This window comes from Neoarius graeffei, chromosome 17, assembly GCF_027579695.1.
Source record: "Neoarius graeffei isolate fNeoGra1 chromosome 17, fNeoGra1.pri, whole genome shotgun sequence".
In the NCBI taxonomy this organism is placed as follows: domain Eukaryota; kingdom Metazoa; phylum Chordata; class Actinopteri; order Siluriformes; family Ariidae; genus Neoarius; species Neoarius graeffei.
This window is the reverse complement of record NC_083585.1, coordinates 41489577-41505240: the sequence shown is the minus strand read 5'-3', so window position 1 is coordinate 41505240 and position 15664 is coordinate 41489577. Positions and strand designations below refer to the sequence as shown.

General features: G+C 41.6%; 1 protein-coding gene across 1 annotated transcript; it reads right to left on the bottom strand.

Annotated features, from left to right (window-relative positions):
* Positions 1–7015: 7015 nt before the first annotated feature.
* Positions 7016–11095, bottom strand: dhrs13a.3 (dehydrogenase/reductase (SDR family) member 13a, duplicate 3). Its single transcript, XM_060944238.1, has 5 exons — positions 10841–11095; positions 10528–10646; positions 10315–10438; positions 8794–9120; positions 7016–7596 (listed from the first exon to the last, which is right to left on the bottom strand). The coding sequence occupies exons 1-5, from the start codon at positions 10965–10967 to the stop codon at positions 7340–7342; spliced, it is 954 nt and encodes a 317-aa protein (XP_060800221.1). The 5' UTR covers positions 10968–11095; the 3' UTR covers positions 7016–7339.
* Positions 11096–15664: the final 4569 nt, after the last annotated feature.

The following is a 15664-nucleotide window of genomic DNA, read 5'->3' as shown; positions in this document are numbered from 1 at the left end:
TATTACAAAAATAAATGTTTGCGAGTGGGACAAAACTGGTGTAGAGCAGTTTGTACCTGTGCATTAGGCTTGAGTACATAGAACCCAATGCAGTGTACACAGTCAGCCATTTTGCACAAACAAGTTCCAGCTTGTCTCACACTCACCCGACCATCAGCGTTCTCGATCAATCAGGGCTCTCCCATGCAGCGATTGCTAATTGATGTACTAATCCAGTGGTTAAGTACTGTGCCCATGAGCTTGGGAGTGCATCCAAGGCAAACACCTGGCATCGCTCATCGATGCATCACGTCTAGATCAAATCGAACAGTGGACTTATAGTGCATAGACACACACAATCCTCATGCAGCATACTACTGAAGGATCATACCATTTGAGGGAATTTTTCCAGAACTTTCCCTTTTTTTTTTTTTTGCATGCCTTGGAAACCAGCCTTCCTTTCTAGTTAGCATAAGTTTGGGCAATGTATGGGAGCAATTAAGTAATGTTATCTATTTAGACGTGTATGTTGTTATCTATTTAGACGTGTATATTGAGAAGTTTATATACCCTTGGGGTAATTAAAAAATATATATTTTTTTTGTAGCAATGAGGCCTTTAATGTGCCAGATTTCCCAAAGTGTTCCTTCACTAAATAAAATGGTCAAACAGGATGAGTGACTTCATTTAAAAAAAATAAAATAAAAATTATTCTGAAAGCAGCCATGCGAGAATACTTAACCTAAAACTGCAAGCGTGTTAGAAGTTTCACCTTCAGTATTTGATTTTCATAAATTAGAAAAGTTCGTATTAAATGTAAAAACTAAAACAACCTTTTTAATGTTTTTCAAACACCAATTTGTTCATAAACCTAATCATAATGCACATCATCCATCCATAATGCATGAGGAACCTGGACAGGTTCTCAGGGTCAGTCCTCTTCGAACTCCAGCACAGTCTCCATCTCTCTACACAGAATGTCATGAGTCTCCAAACATGTTAGAAAGTGGAACACAGCATCACACTTACCGTACCAGGTCAGTCGGTTGCACACGCCAAAAATAAATTTCCACCTATAAAAAGGACCTGCTGAAAGCAACTCTAATCATACAAGCTCAAACCTGGGAAAAGGCTTTACACTCCGTACACCTTCACCCTCATTGACGTAGCAGCCTTGAGTCTCAACTCTCCAATGATCAACCACATTCATCAAACGTTACTCATTATGAATGTCTGGATACAATCCCTCAAAGTTAATCACAGCACACAGACAACAGTTCAAGTCATTTCTTTTTAGGCTTGAAAGACTGAGGCCTGGTCAGGCCACAGAGCCCTCTCAGGAAAGGAAGGGTCAGTGAACAGCAGATTAAGCCATTAAAAAAAAAAATTTATATATTAGGACAACACAACTCAAATTACAGGAAAATCACTAATTTCATGTTCTCTAAAGCGCTGCAGCACCCTATCCTGATGACTGTCATCTTGACATTTCTGTCTAGTTAGGGTCGCGTTGTTCTTATTCATGCTAAGAATGGCAAGTCTAGAGTGTTTGTGGTGCACTACTGCCACCTAGTGAAGAAAAATGAGCAGATACAGTAACAGTAGAGCCCAATCCAATGCAGCAGAAAGCGTGGTAGATATGACAAAGAGATCAAGTGATGCACATTGATACAGTAGGAAATGTATGGTTCCAAGATGAACCAACATTAAGTAACTGATTAGACAGTACTAGTCAAAAGTTTGGACACCTAATATTTGTTAATTACAAAATGCTAGTTTTAAAGTAATGGACTCCTTTCTCTTTACTTAATTAAGCAGTTGCTGACATACAGTGGTACTTGAAAATTTGTGAACCCTTTAGAATTTATATTTCTGCATAAATATGACCCAAAACATCAGATTTCCACACAAAAGTCCTTAAAGTAGATAAAGAGAACCCAGTTAAACAAATGACAAAAATATTATACTTTGTCATTTATTGAGGAAAATGATCCAATATTACATTGGTGAGTGGCAAAAGTATGTGAACCTTTGCTTTCAGTATCTGCTGCACGGGGGGTGTCACACCAATAACTGCAACTAAACGTTTGTGGTAACCGTTGATCAGTCCTGCACACCAGCTTGGAGGAATTTTAGCCCATTCCTCCATTCAGAACAGCTTCAACTCTGGGATGTTAGTGGGTTTCCTCACATGAACTGCTCGCTTCAGGTCCTTCCATAACATATCCATTGGATTAAAGTCAGGACTTTGACTTGGCCATTCCAAAACATTCACTTTATTCTTCTTTAACCATTCTTTGGTAGAACGACTTGTGTGCTTAGGGTTGTTGTCTTGCTGCATGACCCACCTTCTCTTGAGATTCAGTTCATGGACAGATGTCCTGACATTTTCCTTTAGAATTCACTGGTATAATTCAGAATTCATTGCTCCATCAGTGATGGCAAGCCGTCCTGGCCCAGAAGCAGCAAAACAGGCCCAAACCATGATACTACCACCACCACATTTCACAGATGGGATAAGGTTCTTGTGCTGGAATGCAGTGTTTTCCTTTCTCCAAACATAATGCTTCTCATTTAAACCAAAAAGTTCTATTTTGGTCTCATCTGTCCACAAAACATTTTTCCTTCTGGCTTGTCCACGTGATCTTTAGCAAACTGCAGATGAGCAGCAATGTTCTTTTTGGAGAGGAGTGGCTTTCTCCTTGCAACCCTGCCATGCACACCATTGTTGTTCAGTGTTCTCCTGATGGTGGACTCATGAACATTAGCCAAATGTGAAAGAGGCCTTCAGTTGCTAGAAGTTACCTTGGGGTCCTTTGTGATCTCGCCAACTATTACACGCCTTGCTCTTGGATGATCTTTGTTGATCGACCACTCCCGGGGAGGGTAACAATGGTCTTGAAGTTCCTCCATTTGTACACAATCTGTCTGACTGTGGATCGGTGGAGTCCAAACTCAAGATGGTTTTGTAATCTCTTCCAGCCTGATGAGTATCAGCAACGCTTTTTCTGAGGTCCTCAGAAATCTTTGTTCGTGCCATGATACACTTCCACAAACGTGTTGTAAAGATCAGACTTTGATAGATCCCTGTTCTTTAAATAAAACAGGGTGCCCATTCACACCTGATTTCAAATCAATGGGATGACAAACACCTGATTCTAATTTCACCTTCAAATTAACTGCTAATCCTAGAGGTTCACATACTTTTGCCACTCACAGATATGTAATATTGGATCATTTTCCTGAATAAATAAATGACCAAATATATTTTTGTCCCATTTGTTTAACTGGGTTCTCTATCTACTTTTAGGACTTGTGGGAAAATCTGATGGTCATATTTATGCAGAAATATAGAAAATTCTAAAGGGCTCACAAACTTTCAAGCATCACTGTATGGATTACTACAGTTATGGAACAGAGTCATTTACATATTTGGACAGTATACAGTACCAGTCCAAAAAAAAAAAAGTTTGGACACTCATTTATAGGTTTTGGTGCTTTATTTTCTATGTTGTAGATCAAATGTAAGACATCAAAACTGAAAAACATGCAGAATTATGCAGGGGGGACCTCATTTTAAGACTGAGTAGTCACTGCTTAACTTAATGGATAAGCACAGTATTGGCATCATCTTGACCAGCTTCATGAGGTAGGCACTTGGAATGTTTTTCAATTAATAGGCATCTTGTCAAATGTTAATTAGTGGAATTTTTTTGCCTTCTCAATGTTTGAGATCACACTGTAAATAACTAAACAGTAAATAGCCCTATTCCACAACTGAAAATCACATGTCAAGAACAGCTCAACTAAGTTGAGAGAAAACAGCCCATCATTACTTTAAGACATGGTTAGTCAATCCAGAAAATTGCCAGAATTTTGAATGCGTCAAGCACAGCAAAGGGAAATTCTATCCATCTTTGATTAAACTCATGAGGACAGTCACAGGAAAAGAAGACCAAGACTCCCCTCTAATGAACTTCTCTGCAGCAGCGTTACCAGCCTCAAGTCAATTAACAGCATTTCAGAACAGAGCCTACATGAATACAACCCCGATTCCAAAAAAGTTGGGACAAAGTACAAATTGTAAATAAAAACGGAATGCAATGATGTGGAAGTTTCAAAATTCCATATTTTATTCACAATGGAACATAGATGACATATCAAATGTTTAAACTGAGAAAATGTATCATTTAAAGAGAAAAATTAGGTGGTGATTTTAAATTTTATGACAACACGTCTCAAAAGAGTTGGGACAAGGCCATGTTTACCACTGTGAGATCCCCTTTTCTCTTTACAACAGTCTGTAAACGTCTGGGGACTGAGGAGACAAGTTGCTCAAGTTTAGGGATAGGAATGTTAACCCATTCTTGTCTAATGTAGGATTCTAGTTGCTCAACTGTCTTAGGTCTTTGTCGTATCTTCCGTTTTATGATGTGCCAAATGTTTTCTATGGGTGAAAGATCTGGACTGCAGGCTGGCCAGTTCAGTACCTGGACCCTTCTTCTACGCAGCCATGATGCTGTAATTGATGCAGTATGTGGTTTGGCATTGTCATGTTGGAAAATGCAAGGTCTTCCCTGAAAGAGACGTCATCTGGATGGGAGCATATGTTGCTCTAGAACCTCGATATACCTTTCAGCATTGATGGTGTCTTTCCAGATGTGTAAGCTGCCCATGCCACACGCACTAATGCAACCCCATACCATCAGAGATGCAAGCTTCTGAACTGAGCGCTGATAACTTGGGTCGTCCTTCTCCTCTTTAGTCCAAATGACACGGCGTCCCTGATTTCCATAAAAAAATTCAAATTTTGATTCGTCTGACCACAGAACAGTTTTCCACTTTGCCACAGTCCATTTTAAATGAGCCTTGGCCCAGAGAAGACGTCTGCGCTTCTGGATCATGTTTAGATATGGTTTCTTCTTTGAACTATAGAGTTTTAGCTGGCAACGGCGGATGGCATGGTGAATTGTGTTCACAGATAACGTTCTCTGGAAATATTCCTGAGCCCATTTTGTGATTTCCAATACAGAAGCATGCCTGTATGTGATGCAGTGCCGTCTAAGGGCCCGAAGATCACGGGCACCCAGTATGGTTTTCCGGCCTTGACCCTTATGCACAGAGATTCTTCCAGATTCTCTGAATCTTTTGATGATATTATGCACCGTAGATGATATGTTCAAACCCTTTGCAATTTTACACTGTCGAACTCCTGATATTGCTCCACTATTTGTCGGCGCAGAATTAGGGGGATTGGTGATCCTCTTCCCATCTTTACTTCTGAGAGCCACTGCCACTCCAAGATGCTCTTTTTATACCCAGTCATGTTAATGACCTATTGCCAATTGACCTAATGAGTTGTAATTTGGTTCTCCAGCTGTTCCTTTTTTGTACCTTTAACTTTTCCAGCCTCTTATTGCCCCTGTCCCAACTTTTTTGAGATGTGTTGCTGTCATGAAATTTCAAATGAGCCGATATTTGGCATGACATTTCAAAATGTCTCACTTTCGACATTTGATATGTTGTCTATGTTCTATTGTGAATACAATATCAGTTTTGGAGATTTGTAAATTATTGCATTTCGTTTTTATTTACAATTTGTACTTTGTCCCAACTTTTTTGGAATCGGGGTTGTACTTCATATTTCAAGTAACAGACATTAACTGTTCAAAGGGGACCATGTGAAATCAGAAATTCAGTCAAACTGCTGCAAATAAACCACTCCTGAGGGAGGCCAGTAAGAAGAGAATTGCTTGTGTCAAGAAACATGAAGAATAAACATTTAGACCAGTGGAAATCCATACTTTAGTCTGAGGAGTCCAAATGTGAAATTTGTGGTTCTGATTGCCATGTCTGAGATGCAGAAAGGGGAATAGATACCATCTGCAGGTGTTCCCACTGTGAAGCATGGAGGTGTGATGATTCTTCGCTGGCGACACACTTAACCAGCATCCCTACCACAGCATTCTCGGACATGCCAGCCTATCTATTTTACACTTAATGGGACCTTCATTGGCTTTTCAACCAGACAGTGACCCAAGACACCTCCAGGTGATGCAAGAGCTATTTAACCATGAAAGAGAATGGATGAGTGCAGCATCAGATAACCTGTACTCCACAATCAGCCAACCTCAACCCAATTGAGATGCTTGGGATGAACTGGACAACAGAGTGACAAAAGCAGCCAACAAGTGCTCAACATATGGTGGATGGCTCAAGACTGTTGGAAAAGCACCCCAGGTGACTATCTCATGAATCTAGTTGAGAGAAAAATGCCAAGGGTACACAAAGCTGTTAAAGCAAAAAGGTTGCTGCTTTGAAGAATCCAAAACAAAGCTTTTGCTCCAGTTGCACTTTTTAATCATAAGTGTTTTGGTTTTACTCCAACATTATAAAACTTAAAAAAAAAAAAAAAAGTCAGTGAATAAGGTTTCCAAACTTTTGTTTGGGTAAGTCTACACCCTGGACAGCCCCAGAGCCTAGTTCTTGGCTGAAAGGAGTGGAACCCAACGTGGTCTGCTATTGTAGCTCATCCACCTCAACCTTCAAGGAGTTGTGCATAACAAGATGCTTTTCTGCTTATCAAAGTTGTAAAGAGTCACTTGACCCTTCCCAGCAGCTCAAACCAATTTGGCCGTTTGTCTCGCACTGGTCATAAACAAGGTTTCCACACAAGTGTCATTCACTCACAGTTTGATACTTTGTGTAAATTCTAGGGATTTTCCTCAAACAAGCCTCAGGAGATAAGCAGTTTCTGAAATACTCAAACCAGCCCATCTGGCACCAATCACACCACAGTTAAAGCAACAGACAGACACAACATCCCCCCCGTTCTGATATTTGAGCAGAACAAACAGAAGCTCTTGACCTGTAGCTGCATGATTTTATGCATGGTGCTGCTGCCACATGATTAGCCAACACCATAAAAGCAGGTGTACAGGTGTTCCTATTAAAGTGGACAGTGAGTACATACACATTGATTTCCTTTTCACAGAAGGGGGGGGGGGGGGGGGGGGAGGAGAAAAGACACTGGCACTGTTAGCGGACTTATTCCATTTATGAACAAATGTGCAGCCCTTAAATTTTACCATTACATGTTCTGTTCACATGAACTCCACAATATTCCAATAGCTGGAATATTTCACACTATGAACTGGAATAACAGTGATGAGTTACAGTACATCAAGCTCACTTCCTTTGAACAATGTCAGTGTAACGTATAGGAACATTCTAATCTATTATCACACCATCACCCAACCGGCACTAGGCAGTCATCAACTAAACCCCTGGGAAACTATTGTTCACAAGGCATTTGGTATCATTTTCTCTCCTGAAGTTCTTCTGTATCTCTCATACCTCACTACAGGCCACACATCCTCTCACTCACTTCCCAAAGCTTTTTGGCCAGCCCATCATCTCGGGCCAGTTCACTGACTTCGTGTAGGGTGCAAGAGGAGAAATAGCGGCCATTCAGAGGCTCCAAACCCTCCTGGAGAGCACAGTGCAGCGTGGTCTGGGCTCTGCTTTCTGGGGTCAGAAGGAAGAGCTTGGAGAGGATCAACACTGGCAGCCTCACCCAAAAGTTGGTATGGCGGCCCAATTCTGTAGCTGCCAATCCTGAAAAAAAAAAAAAAAAAAAAAAAAAAGACACGGAGAAAATACATGCAGTTAGCCTGGTACTGCACAACTTAAACTGACTTGACATCTGATTACATGGCTGATCACATTCAGGCCAGAAACACCATAACCATGAGGACAATAGTTTCAGTTTTTACCTCCACCAAGGATGTTATGTTTTCGGTAGCATTGGTTTGTTTGTTGGTTTGTCTGTTAGCAACATTACAGAAAAAGTTATGAACAGATAGCTCTGAAGTTTTTTCCAGGGATGTGACTGGGCACAAGTAACAATCCATTAAATGTTGGCAGTGATCTGTATCCTGGAATTTTTTTTAAAGGATTCTTGGCGGAGGGCTGCGCTTTCCAAGTGCTTTTCTAGTATTTTGCTGTCATTTGTTAAATTACAGGTTTCAAAAACCTTTCCTAATCCTCAGAAATAGTTTATTGGGACCTTAATTTCATCTTCATTAAACAACTTTACATTAGTTAGGGTGGATCTGAAGCCTATCCTGGGAACAAGGAACACCCTGGACAGGGTGCAAGTCCATTACAGGCCACCACCCACACATTCACACCAAGGGTCACTTTAGAGTATCCAATCCATCTACTGGCATGTTTTAGAAGAAGGGAGGAAACCAGGGAACCCAGATGAAATCCACACAGCCAAAAGGGAACATGTGAAAGTCCACAAAGCCAGAAGTAAAGCAAAAGATTGAACTAAGGGATTACCTAGCTGCTATGCGGTCATACCTAGTTAAACACAATTAATCGGACCTCCATTTTTAAAAGCCTCATTTCACACAGCTTCCTGGTACTTGGAATAGGAGCGCAATGAACAAGACGAATAATAAAACATACACTGAAGCAATATGCAACAACTTCATACAGAATAAACTTTTCAGTTAGACCTTTTAAAATAAAATTTTGGGGGCTAAGCTTGCAGACCGCCTTTTATATAGTGCGTCACTGACATTCACCACTTTTTGTTAGTCTCTCTTTTAAAAAAAAAAAAAAGGCCTGTCAAGATGCTGGATTAACATGAAATGAGATCTGATCTGCAACATCCTGGGGGGAGCACACACCACATTTTACAAAACACTACCCAGGATGTGACTTGACCATGACATGGATCTGGTCTTGGTTATTTAAAAAAAAAAAGAGACAATCCTGAGATAAAACAAAATGCCACACACACACCAGGATGCAGACTATAGCAGGTCACACTGCTCCCCTCTAGACGGTTGGCCAGCTCTCGGGTAAACAGCACGTTACATAGTTTGCTGTGGCAGTAGGCCATGAAGCACTGCCACAGTGACTGTCCGGTCACCAAATCCTTGTGCATGTTGAGTGTGTTGAAGTCCACAGAGCCCAGGCGATGCAGCCTAGAGGACACATTGATGATTCGACTCGGCCCAGATGCCTTTAGCCGATCAAGCAGCAGTAGAGTCAGAAGAAAGTGGCCCAGGTGATTAACCCCAAACACCATGCCAAAGCCATCTTCAGTTCTGCCTGCTCCAATCATTCCTTGAGGAAAGGAATAAAAACATAAGCCAACAAAGAGACTTTACTTTGCTCATGCATCATAACATGGTCCGAATTAACAAAATTTCCAAGATAGAGTGATAATGTAAATGAAAGTGTAACCACTTTATCCTGGTCAAGAACTTGCTCGAGCCAGAGCCAAGTCAAAGAACATTGGGCATAGGTGGTTGGCAAAACATGGATAGGCCACAGACTATGGACATCTCATCTCATTATCTCTAGCCGCTTTATCCTTCTACAGGGTCGCAGGCAAGCTGGAGCCTATCCCAGCTGACTATGGGCGAAAGGCAGGGTACACCCTGGACAAGTCGCCAGGTCATCACAGGGCTGACACATAGGCACAGACAACCATTCACACTCACATTCACACCTACGGTCAATTTAGAGTCACCAGTTAACCTAAACTGCATGTCTTTGGACTGTGGGGGAAACCGGAGCACCTGGAGGAAACCCACGCGGACACGGGGAGAACATGCAAACTCCACACAGAAAGGCCCCCGCCGGCCCTGGGGCTCGAACCCAGGACCCTCTTGCTGTGAGGCGACAGCGCTAACCACTACACCACCGTGCCGCCCACTATGGACATTAAGTTTTTTTTTTTTAAATTAAGAGCGGTTACAGATTTTAATACAGATGCATCAGAGATGCTAGCAATTTACAGACTGATCACAGACATTTCGGTATGTTACAGACTTCATACAGAAGATACATCATGGATAAAACAAATTAAGAAGTCTAAAAACAAGTGTTTGGACTGCCAAAGTTCATAATTAAAAATATCTTGCCTGCATACATTATTATTGATTTCACAGAAAAGATTGCATCCATGAATTTAAAAATAAATAAATAAATAAATAAATAAAAACACCCCACACACAGCTCCCCCCCATGAATCCATGTTCCGTGACTCATCGTATTTTGTAAACAGTGTTGGGCAGAAGGCAAACCCCCAGTCTACTGCACACACACACACACACACACACACTCATACCTAGGAGCAATTTAACAGGAGGAACCCAGAAAACCTAAAGGAAATCCACACAAACATGGGGAAAACATGCAAAACAATCACTCAGGATGAAACCAGGGACAGAGTCATTCCAAACTGCAAGAAGGCCTAGTTAGTGTGTGGATCCCCTGGACGTTCCCAGAACATGCAGGGTTGTTGAAGGTCACCTGCATTGTTAATGAGCAGGTCCAGTTTGGGTTCAGTCTTGAGAAATGCCTCGGAAAAGTCACGCACCGACTTAAGACTGGCCAAGTCCAGATGCATGAACAGTACAGCTGTGTTACCACTCTCCTACAAAGACAGACAGATATTTACAGTGTTACATTGTACACCACCAAAACCATGAGGTAGATAATCAGAACAACACACGGTATCATTACTCTTCTGATATCATATGCAGCTGCCTCAGCTTTCTCCTGGCTTCTGCAGGCCAGAATAACTCTGGCCCCTCGTTTGGCCAATTCCAGCGCTGTTGCCTTCCCAATGCCAGTATTAGCCCCTGTGGCACATCAGTGTGGTAATGTTAGGGAATCCCAGAGAGTTAATACAATTAAAAGTTACAGCACTATTAGACAAATATCACTATGACAGACCAACACTAGGATTTTTCATCATTACAGTAAGCTCAACAGTGTTAACACCACTACATTTGGTATAAACTGTAAATGAAGGAATTTTAGTGTCCTCACTCACCAGTGACTACAGCTGTCTTCCCATTCAGCACAGCTGTACTTCTGCATCTGGCGCCTCTGAACACGGTGTAGTAAAGAAGGATATAAACTGTCACAGCTGCTGTTATCATTACCAACACAACAGACATCTTTATACTGTATGCTTCTGGCCCTCAGAGAAATAATGGCGCAATTTAACTTTCCAAAGTTAAACCCTCCACATTGTTTCAACAAGCTGCGTGTTTTGTAGCATTTTATAGCATTGTAAATTACGTCATCGCCATACTTCCGGAAAAGTTGCTGCAGTCTTCCGGTTGCGACACTAGGTGGCGCACGTGCCGCTTTGTTTGGTTTTGGTTAACACACAGCACCAGTCAAAAGTTTGAACACACCTCATCTCATCTCATTATCTCTCGCCGCTTTATCCTTCTACAGGGTCGCAGGCAAGCTGGAGCCTATCCCAGCTGACTACGGGCGAAAGGCGGGGTACACCCTGGACAAGTCGCCAGGTCATCACAGGGCTGACACATAGACACAGACAACCATTCACACCTACGGTCAATTTCACCAGTTAACCTAACCTGCATGTCTTTGGACTGTGGGGGAAACCGGAGCACCCGGAGGAAACCCACGCAGACACTGGGAGAACATGCAAACTCCACACAGAAGGGCCCTCGCCGGCCCTGGGGCTCAAACCCAGGACCTTCTTGCTGTGAGGCGACAGCGCTAACCACTACACCACCGTGCTGCCCTTGAACACACCTTCTAATCCAATAGACTGGTACCAAAATCCAGAATAGTGACACCCAAAGGCATTTTTGAGACAAAGTCGGCAAACAGTCTTAGGCCCACTTTACACGGGGATGGTATAAAACAAAAACGCAAAAGTCCGTTTTCGTTCTCACTTTTTTCCGCGTCTACACAACCGTTTTCAAGGAGGAAATCTGCGTCTATACGGTGACGCATAAATGTCTCCGCTATGTCTGCACGCATGCGCAACATCTTCCGTCTTGTCTGATCTGCACATCTGCGCCGCTGTTCTGTCAAGTTATCCTACCAAGCCTACTACACATGCGCGAAATCCAGGAGGGTAGGAAAATTTAACAGTAGTTTTGTCCCACTGATCAGCTGGGCTGATAGAAAATCGGTGAGAATTTCACGCATTTGCCGATTTTTATGTTTTGTGCATATTGGTCGAGTCTTTGGCCGAGTCAAATAATTTGTAATGACTTGTTTTAAATAATAAAACGGTCTGTATGAGAACTTGCTAGGATAACTTTACAGAACACCGGTCCGGCTGAGGTACTGTAGTGCTCGAGGGAGGAGCAGGAGCAAACCGAAACTCTTTTAATCTGCCTTTATTAAGTAACACTCACTCTTGTTTCGGTGAAGAAGAGAAAAGGCAGTGTCCATCTCAGCAAAATAAATCCGTTCGGCTGCTAGTTTTGTTTTCAGTCTCGGGTTTATGGTTTCACAAGCGGCTTGAATAGGCGGCGCGCGCGTGCGTGTGTGTGTAACTTGGCGACACCCAACTGAGGAGCTCCAGCCGGGCCAGTGAGCAGGAAAACACATCTACTGCATTAAAACACAGAGCAGCTTGAAGGTCCATTGGATCGATGTAATCAGACATGCTCTTACTTTTTTACTTACTTTCTTACTTCCCGGGCTGGCATGTGCAGTATATGACATATGTATGACGTAAACGCGTACCCGACGTGAGCAGATCCGAGCAGAGTTTCGCGTATTGGGTAGTTTAGACGGATATGCAACGGGGGCCGTTTTTAACTTATCCACTTTGGAAGGCGTTTTCAATTTTATCCGTTTTTCAGCCTCGGAAACGCCGTCCCCGTGTAAACGAAAGGCACTTCTGATAAAATATTTAGTCGTTTTTACCCGACAGCGTCCTCGTGTAAACGGGCCCTTATTTTGTCAATTTGGGTGTGCCGAATTCAAATCTGCAATATGCCGAGCTCTATCTGACCTCTGTTGACCTCTAGAGGTCATTGAACTTTGGGCCTGTACACGTCTCAGCTGAACCCAGTTTCTCAGCTTTCTAAGGAATGAAATGTACTAAAATGATTAATGAAGTTAGCAAATGGCCTTGTTTGTTAAATGTTTGGGTGCTGAATTCATTTTTCATTTGTAAAACGACATGTGACCTCTGATAACCTCAAGGTCATTAAACTTGGCCTATAGGCCTATGCATTTAACGGCATTTTTAAACTGACTTTACTCCCCCAAAAAGAATATGAACAGACAAAAAACAAATAGAAAGGAACAAATGCAACATTAAATGCCAGTCCATGTACATGTGACTTACTTTTCACAATGAGAATGCCTAGGCGATCACCTTACATAACATTGCATTACATTTAGCGGTTATTGTTTATAGTAAAGGCTTTACCCCGTTTAAAACAAAACAAAAAACAAACAACAAAGAAAAAAACTCTCATATATACTAACCCTGATTAACCTGTATATCCTGTATGCCCCCACATTTTGTATGCTGCTGAATCTGTCCTTTTTTCAGTAGCTTTGTATAAACAATAACCGCTAAATGTAATGCAATGTTATGTAAGGTGATCGCCTAGGCATTCTCATTATGAAAAGTAAGTCACATGTACATGGACTGGCATTTAATGTTGTATTTGTTCCTTTCTATTTGTTTTTTGTCTGTTCATATTCTTTTTGGGGGAGTAAAGTCAGTTTAAAAATGCCGTTAAATGCATAGGCCTATAGGCCAAGTTTAATGACCTTGAGGTTATCAGAGGTCACATGTCGTTTTACAAATGAAAAATGAATTCAGCACCCAAACATTTAACAAACAAGGCCATTTGCTAACTTCATTAATCATTTTAGTACATTTCATTCCTTAGAAAGCTGAGAAACTGGGTTCAGCTGAGACGTGTACAGGCCCAAAGTTCAATGACCTCTAGAGGTCAACAGAGGTCAGATAGAGCTCTGCATATTGCAGATTTGAATTCATCTCATCTCATCTCATCTCATTATCTCTAGCCGCTTTATCCTTCTACAGGGTTGCAGGCAAGCTGGAGCCTATCCCAGCTGACTACGGGCGAAAGGCGGGGTACACCCTGGACAAGTCGCCAGGTCATCACAGGGCTGACACATAGACACAGACAACCATTCACACTCACACCTACGGTCAATTTAGAGTCACCAGTTAACCTAACCTGCATGTCTTTGGACTGTGGGGGAAACCAGAGCACCTGGAGGAAACCCACGCGGACACGGGGAGAACATGCAAACTCCGCACAGAAAGGCCCTCGTCGGCCCCGGGGCTCGAACCCAGGACCTTCTTGCTGTGAGGCGACAGCGCCAACCACTACACCACCGTGCCGCCCAGATTTGAATTCGGCACACCCAAATTGACAAAATAAGACTGTTTGCCGACTTTGTCTCAAAAATGCCTTTAACTCCTTAAATAAGCACTTTTTTGAATTTTGGTACCAGTCTACAATGGTTTTTCTTTATTTTTATTTGTTAAGATATTTTTATTATTTACTATTCAGACCCTCCAGGATTTCGCGATGTTGCGATTTGCAACTTCAACGCAAATTCAACCAATCCCCGCGAATTCAGGGCGGGGTTGCAATTATATCCAATCACCGCAACTTTCCCGCATATTTCACCAATTGAGGTGACGTCGACAAACTACCTTCCGCCTAAGGCGGAAGGTAGTTTGTCGACGTCACCTCAATTGACGTCACACAGTCCTTCACTGTAAACACAACACACTCTCAGTAACAGAACACTGACTCGCACATGCTGCTTCTCTTGAACGGAAACACGGAAGTAAGTTACTTCCGTGTTTCCGTTCAAGAGAAGCAGCATGTGCGAGTCACTGTTCTGTTACTGAGAGTGTGTTGTGTTTACAGTGAAGGACTGTGTGCACTTTACATTATTTTTTTACTTAATACAAGAAATTAATGGATGCCAACATTTTTGCCAAAATAGTATTTTATTTTCCATTGTTTAGGCAGCTTCAGCATCATACTGTGAGATTCTGTTCAAATTGGGTTTTTTTTTCTTCTATGAAGTCTGAGCCATTTATTTTATTAGTTTATAATTATTGTTTAATTTAGTCTTCAGGAGAGACTGCCTGCACACAGTACTAGTATTAATAGTTTTTTTTTTCTTACATGAAAGCTGAGGCATTTATATTATATTTTCAGGTAACTTCATGTTGTGCTGTGAGGTTCTATGCTCTTTAACTTTTGAACCAACAGGTGCATTTGGATAAGTAAAGCCTATTTTTCTGCATTTTTGTAGTCCTGGTAATCTTTTATATTGGTAAAGTTGTTTATAGGACCATTTCTCACTGTCTTTGTTTTTTTAATCAATAGTTTTTTAGTAATAACTTAATATTTAACATATCACTCAATTTTAATCACAAAAAGAGAAAATCGCAACAATTTCTCGCAACTTTCACTTCCTCCCGCAATGTAATCGCAACAAAAACCTAAAAATCACCGCAACTTTCATCGCAATTTTTTGGAAAACCCCCACAACATCAGACATTTTAGCCCACAACAATCACAAAAAAGGCCCGCGGAATCCTGGGGGGACTGATTATTTAACTGTTTCATCTCAAATGTATGAAGAAGGCAAGATATTGCATTCATTAACTGTTGAGGAGGCAGAGCTGTTAATTGAAAAGCATTCCAGGTGACTACCTCATGAAGCTGGTTAAGATAATGCTAGTAGTGTACAAACCGTTATCAAGGTAAACCCTGGCTACTTTGAAGAATCTGAAAGAAATATACACTTTTTTTGCTTACCATATGTTATTTCATAGTTTAAATGTCTTTAGTATTGTTCTACAATG